This window comes from Pollicipes pollicipes, unplaced genomic scaffold (genome assembly GCF_011947565.3).
Source record: "Pollicipes pollicipes isolate AB1234 unplaced genomic scaffold, Ppol_2.1 Scaffold_4881;HRSCAF=5763_pilon_pilon_pilon, whole genome shotgun sequence".
NCBI lineage: Eukaryota > Metazoa > Arthropoda > Thecostraca > Pollicipedomorpha > Pollicipedidae > Pollicipes > Pollicipes pollicipes.
In genome coordinates this window covers 25,705,452-25,712,216 of record NW_023596576.1, presented here as the reverse complement: position 1 = coordinate 25,712,216, position 6,765 = coordinate 25,705,452, and the positions used below count along the sequence as shown (strand labels likewise).

Here is a 6,765-nt window from a genome sequence, read left to right as displayed (position 1 = left end):
CCACGTGAGATACGTCCGAGCGTAAAAACGCGCAATCACAGCGAGGAGCGTCCCAGGAACTCCGTGCCCTTCGACATCGCTGCGGGCGAATCAAGGCCGCGGCGCCGCTGGGAGATTAAAGCGCCATACGTAACACGTCATGCGGCTACAAAGGCCACGATCAGACGGCCCCTACCGGCCCCTGCCGCTAGCGTCACGCTATCACAGCTCGTCTACAGTATTTCCAGGTCAATGTGCCTGATTTGCGGGAATGCCTTCCTCAGGTCGGACTCAATCCTGTCTATCTCGGCGCCCATCATGTCGACAATGGCCTCGCCGTGGCGCAGCAGGAACTTCTCCACCGCCTCGTCGCCCGTCAGCTGCTTGGCCTCCGCTGTCAACACGTCCGAGTCCTGTCGCTCCAGGTACTTCTTTGTCAGCTCCCGGCCGTCAAAGTCCACCTCGGCCTTGTAGCGCACCAGCCCGTTGCCCATGTCGATGCCCTTGACGTCGTGGATGCCCCTGATCATGATGTCCTCCTCGAGGCGCAGGTTGATGCGCTCTAGCTCCTCCTGGCGGATCGACTGGCCCACCAGCGCGTGCGAATTTGTCACGATAATGAACGTGGCGACGGTGCCGAGCAGGCCGCCAATCAGCATCGATCCGCACGCGTCGAACATCATGTTGCCGGTGACAGCACTCAGCGCCATGCTGGAGCCGGCCACGAACACGCCCACCACGGCCGCCAGGTCCTCCAGCAGCACCACGTTGACGGAGGGGTCGCGGCCCTGGCGCACGTACTGCCAGAACGAGCAACCCTGGCGGCGCGAGTTGCGCAAAATGTTGCGCGTCGCCAGCGTCAGCGTCACGCTTTCGGACACGAGCGCCGCCGCCAGCACGCAGTACCCGACCAGGAAGTCGCCCATCGGCGCCGGGTCGTACAGCGCGTGAAAGCCGTGGAAGAAGGCCACGCCGCTGCCCAGGCAGAAGATGCCGACGCCCGAGATGAGCGAGGCCACGTGGCGCACGTTGCTGTAGCCGTACGGATGGTCGAGGTTGGCGCGCTGCGCCGACTTGTGGATGCCCACGGCCAGGATGACCTGGTTGGCAGTGTCGGCGATCGAGTGCAGCGTCTCCGAGAACAGGCTGCTCGAGCCAGTCACCGCGAACGCCGCGCCCTTGCCCAGCGCGTTGATGGCGTTGATGCCGACGGCGGTGAGCACGACGTTCGACGAGCCCTTCAGGTTCTCCTCCTCGATCACCGTGTAGTAGGGCTTGTTGCGCTGGCCGCGCCGGTAGTCCTTGAGCACCTTCTTGACCGAGAAGAGCGTCTGCTGGTGCGTGCGCCAGGCGAGTTCGCGGCGTTGCTTCTCCTCGCTCAGCCGGTCCAGACTGCCCCACTTGCGGATGGCCTGCTGTTCTACCTCGGCGCGCCAGTACACGCGGATCGGCGGCTCGTTCTCGAACGGCGAGCGTCGCTTGGTGCTGCCCAGCGGCTCCAGGTCGCCCACCTTCAGCAGGTACTCCTCCATCGCGCGCACGGCCGTGATGAAGTTGCGGTCGGTGGCGCGCCGCTCCTTGGCAGTGGAGGCCGGCACCGAGCGCAGCTGGGTGCGCGCCTGCTCGGCGGCGTCGCTCGACCGTCCCTCCTTCCGCGCGGGCAGCGCCAGCGCCGGCGCCTCGTCCCGGCCCGGCTGGTTGGCGGCCGACGGCGGCGGCGGCGTCTGACGGGAGCCGTCGTCGCTGAAGGAGGCGCGCAGGCAGACGGCCAGCGACGCCGGCCGGCGGCGCAGCAGCGGCACGCAGCCGCGCGCGCACAGAAAGCGCGAGGCGGCCGCCGCCAGGGGCATCTGGCGACAGAGGACAGACGGCGTCAGCCGCCGCCAGCGCCGCCGGCCGCGCCGCCCGGGCCCGCCACATTTGACGCCCCGCGCACGCAGGCAGAATATCGAGCCGACGAAGGTGTGTGACCAGGTGAGGCATGCTCGCTGGACGCGGAGTGATTTTACCTTGCGAGTGGCCCATTCTACGACAGACCATTCGACAGGTCGTCATAATTTATATTTCAGATGCTGGTGAACGTGCCGCAACTTGAAATGTTCAAAAACTTAAACCGCGTTCAACTGTACAGAATTGAAAGAGGTCGGAGCCGCGGCCAAGTTCATGGCTTCGGGAATTTTTGCAAGGTCACCAAGCAAGGCTGAGGCCTGTAACTTAATGAAGAACAAGCAAAACAAACGGCACGAAAACTATGCATCACGAAACCCATACTGACACACTACTCCCTTTCGTCAGTTCAAGGTTTTCCCTCACGAGCATTTTCTAGACGTGGCCATGAGACTTTGTCATATGAAAATGGCTGGATGGCTTTTCTTCTAACACGCCTAATTTTCATCTTAAGTTCGGCATTTGCGCGATGAATTTCGCCGTGACTTGACGACAGGATGAAAATAAAATATTATGGAAGTATCATGTTTGTCTTGCATTGGGTCCTGCAACATGTGCAAGCCTACAGATAATCCCAGAACCATGGAAAAGTTGCGTGGAACAATGTCTGGAACGACCACATGCCCATATGAAAGTTAATCAAGCCAGAAACGGGCGCGTTTCTGGAGTTGCAGTCTCTGCAGGCTCTTGCTGTTGTTGTTCATTGGTATTTTCGGGCGCGTCGACGGCAATGTTCGTTTTGCGCCCAGTCTCTGCAGGCTCCCCATTTGTGTTACATAAGCAGTCTTCCATTGCACCATATGTCTGACGAACCAGCAAAACCTCTGGCCATTGGGGCTTTACGACGCCCTCAGCTGCTGACACCATATGACGTCGCCTGCCTGTCACCTTGGCAGGAACGGAGGACACCGCGGGGAATCGAACCCCGCGCATCTGGTTTCCAAGGCGCGTAATGGTTAACGCAGACGCGTCAACCACTTCACTACCGGCACCCCACCATGAAAACCTCAAAGGTCGTAGTGTAAAGAGTTCATATCATCCAAAATCACGTCATCCAGCGTTCAGAACATCAAGGATGCCTCCAATTCCGTGCCCATGGACGAAGTTCATGACATACAAGCCCGCACCCTCTAGTCATGGAATCCAATGTTCATGGCCTGCAGCAGACATAGTAGCTGAGATTCCTGCCACTACATGTCACTGCAATACAATCTATTTCCGACTCCGGTGGCTAGATGGCACAATGCCATATTTTCGTCGTCTACCAACAGATGCCTTGGTCAATCTGTCATCCAGCCCTTGATCACTTGATAGGTACAGTAAATGACAGCTGCAGTGACGAATCACCTAGGTGCCTGGGCTGGCGGTCCTTCATTCGGTCTCAGCATGGCTTCCGCATCATGAAAGCGTGTGCCCAACTGGCATCAACTTATTCATATTGTAGCATCACGCCTAGGACACACCACGTGAGGATAATGCCTCGATAAACTCTACCGCTGTCGCTTAGACAGCGGAACCGAAACTGGAGCGACTCGCCGGCGGAACCACTGGTTCAAAAACAACCCCGCACCAATCGTTGGTCTGGATACAATCATTCCACTCTGTGAACCAATGTTGTGTATTTGTACATGTATGTGGTCTGTAATTGAACAATCAGAGGTACACCTATGCAATCCGACTTTAAACCATGCAATATGGTTACTATCGATGCGTTCAAGTGACGATCAATCCTTACAGAAACTTTGAATCCGCACGTGATTTACGTATCCGTTCTCTCGCTTTTGTGGGATCTGAGATGTGGCTGACCGTTCTGATCGTACCAACTCGGCAGTTGACACTGCAAGTTTTCCCGCAGGCGGGAGAGGCAATGTGAATGCTACGGCGTACCGGCTGCGGCGAAGGCTGTGGTCTTGGAACCGACTGAAACACGCACAGCTCTTACGAACTGAAAAGGACAATCGTAAGGTAAAGAAATGATAGGCCATGTAATAATCGTCGCCAGGGACGCTTAGGCGGGTCAGGGCGCCCGTAACGTACCGTCAGGTCATACCATCCATCAACTCGCAAGAACACTTACAATAACACTCCACTGTTATTGCCACAGCTGCAAAGCAAGGGCGTTTTGTTACGTTTATCCGACTCACGACGTGGTGTATTTAAAAGCCGAATCGCCATAACAAATGTCCCTCATCCGGCCCTCCGCGCGCCTCATTCTACATCGTATTGCATTACTGAAACACAGACATCACACATCATAAACATTAAATTGCCCCACAGCTGTGTCGACATAAGCTCTTAGAACTATTTCAGCCTATTTCACTAAGCAGTGGTCCCTGAAGAAGGTCCCATGATCACGGAACCAACGGGCGGATTTCTCACACATTAGTGTTTTTCAGTCATCAATTCCATCAATAACATGATTCGTGAAACATCGCCAACTCAATAACGAACATAGGGTAGCCAAACACCGCGGAGAATTTTTGTACAGCCCGCAAAAAAACAGCAGGTAACCCGAACAAAGCCTTCCACAACTACTGCATAGCTACTGCCAAGTGCTACCAACGCACTTATGCCTGCTACCAGATGTGCTGACATGGTGAAGTTTGCCAGCATAATAAAGTGTTACCCATGTCCATGCATAGTGATTTAATTGGGCAGCACATATCACAGGACATCACTTGTTGGCATGGCAGGGTAAATTTGGCAATGATATCCCATTCCCCAAAGCATCTTAACTGATGCTTTGGTGCTTATTTGCTCACAATGTGACCTCGCCCCCCTCGCCCTCGCCCTCGCCCTCGCCCTCGCCCTCGCCCTCGCCCTCGCCCTCGCCTCGCCCCTCGCCCTCGCCCTCGCCCTCGCCCTCGCCCTCGCCCTCGCCCTCGCCCCCGCCCTCGCCCTCGCCCTCGCCCTCGCCCTCGCCCTCGCCCTCGCCCTCGCCCTCGCCCCGCCCTCGCCCTCGCCCTCGCCATCGCCCTCGCCCTCGCCCTCGCCCTCGCCCTCGCCCTCGCCCTCGCCCTCGCCCTCGCCCTCGCCCTCGCCCTCGCCCTCGCCCTCGCCCTCGCCCTCGCCCTCGCCCCGCCTCGCCCTCGCCCTCGCCCTCGCCCTCGCCTCGCTCCCCTCCCTCTCCTCCCCTCTCTCTCTCTCTCTCTCCTCATCTCTCTCTCCCTCTCTCTCTCTCTCCTCTCCTCTCTCTCCTCTCTCCTCCTCCCTCTCTCTCTCTCCTCTCCTCTCTCTCTCTCTCTCTCTCTCTCCTCCTCTCTCTCTCCTCTCCCTCTCCCTCTCCTCTCTCTCTCTCTCTCTCTCTCTCTTTGCCTATAGCACCCACAAGTCTGACCAGCCATGCCCTGGCTTCCCAAAGAATGAATGGTCATGAGCAGACAGGCAGGAGCAGGCTGCCAAGGTATGCGATTGATCTCACCATCCACGTCTTCATCCACAGCTAGACCATCTTTTCATCACTCACTTTTCCAGATATGTGTGGGAATAAATCCAAGGTCAATCTCCCTGTCTACCCCAGGGAAATCTTTACACTCAAAACCTTTGGCATATAAATTATGCATGTTTGGCTTTCACAAAATCAACATCTGGACTCTTGCTCCAGATAGTATGAAATACTACTTGATCAAAATACCAGGACGTGGTTAACATGGCTGGTGGAAAAGGTTGCTATATCTAATTAACTACAATTGAATAACTGACTTATGGATCAACCCTACCTCAGTTTACAGGATGCAACAGTCCCAACTGTCATGGTACTTCTTGCTAGTTGCTAATTTGAAGGCACTGTTTGGGCCATAGAATAGGTAAAAATATTATTCATTATAAAATAAAGGTTTACTTGATATACTTCATTTGCATGCAAAGTTAACTCAGCACAAATGCTAAAATAATCAATATAAACAAACAAGACAATACATGCCTGCATCAGTTGCATGTAAAAAGATCACAACTTCACCTGAAACAGTGCTGCAAGGCAAATATGAAAACACAGCAACATTTATCCTGCTGAATGAGATCTTTGAGCAAAGCAGCTTTGGCATACAAGTCTGGAAAACACTATCAGTAGTGCTGATTGTGCTACACAAAAATGAACCCTGCTAACTCTGCTATTGCTCACCTATTGGGAGGCTTGAGTTTTTCAATGAGGCTAAATTTTGACATGTATTACCAACAGTTACACATGATCATTACTGCTAGTGCACCTTCTTAATACTTGCACAACTATAATGTCAATGTCTGGACTGTGACTGAACCAACACAAAATTAAGCACTCTCAAGTACTTACAAAAGTTTATTTTCAAATTAACTTGTGTTGGAGTGAACATTTTTGCACTTGACCAAGCAACACTGACGAGTGCAATGCCTCTTGGAATAGAACAGAACCAACCAACAGTGAGAGATTTGACACTGGCCGAGCAATATTTGGTAGTTAACCATCAACACACAGGCAACGACGGCCTCTTAGCCAAGACGACAAACCCACCTGACAGGTGGACTGGCAACGGACATTGAACAGATGGCGATACGACTGGTCACAATAAAAATTAACCCCAAAAACTGTACTCACTGTGTTTGGTAGTATTCGTATCCGTTTCGTACTCAACTTAAGCTCGATTTTCCGCAAACGCGGCTCAGACAAAACCACAGAGTGAAGTGATGACGCGCATGACGCGCGATCGCCACAAAGGCCGCCAAAGATATCGGCTGTCAGCTGGCTGTTGCCGGTTACTGATTCGGGCACTAATTCACCGCCAGCTCCTTGACCAACCAGAAACCGCCAGAAAAAATGCATATATCTGGTACTGGAACCCATCCAATAACAATTCAACTAGGGCA

The 6,765-nt window shown here is 54.2% G+C and overlaps 1 protein-coding gene across 1 annotated transcript; it reads right to left on the bottom strand.

Moving 5' to 3' along the window:
* Window positions 1-212: 212 nt before the first annotated feature.
* On the bottom strand, window positions 213-1,511 carry LOC119100172 (zinc transporter 9). The gene is made up of 2 exons (XM_037223282.1): window positions 781-1,511; window positions 213-690 (listed from the first exon to the last, which is right to left on the bottom strand). Exons 1-2 carry the CDS (start codon window positions 1,509-1,511, stop codon window positions 213-215), a joined length of 1,209 nt encoding a protein of 402 aa, XP_037079177.1.
* Between the last annotated feature and the right edge of the window lie 5,254 nt (window positions 1,512-6,765).

Excerpts from the sequence above, each read along its gene's own strand:
- LOC119100172 (XM_037223282.1), bottom strand. The coding sequence starts at position 1,511 with ATGGAGGAGTACCTGCTGAAGGTGGGCGACCTGGAGCCGCTGGGCAGC. Across the intron at positions 691-780 it reads CAGGGTTGCTCGTTCTGGCA|CATGGCGCTGAGTGCTGTCA; the intron begins GTACGTGCGCCA and ends GGCCGGCTCCAG.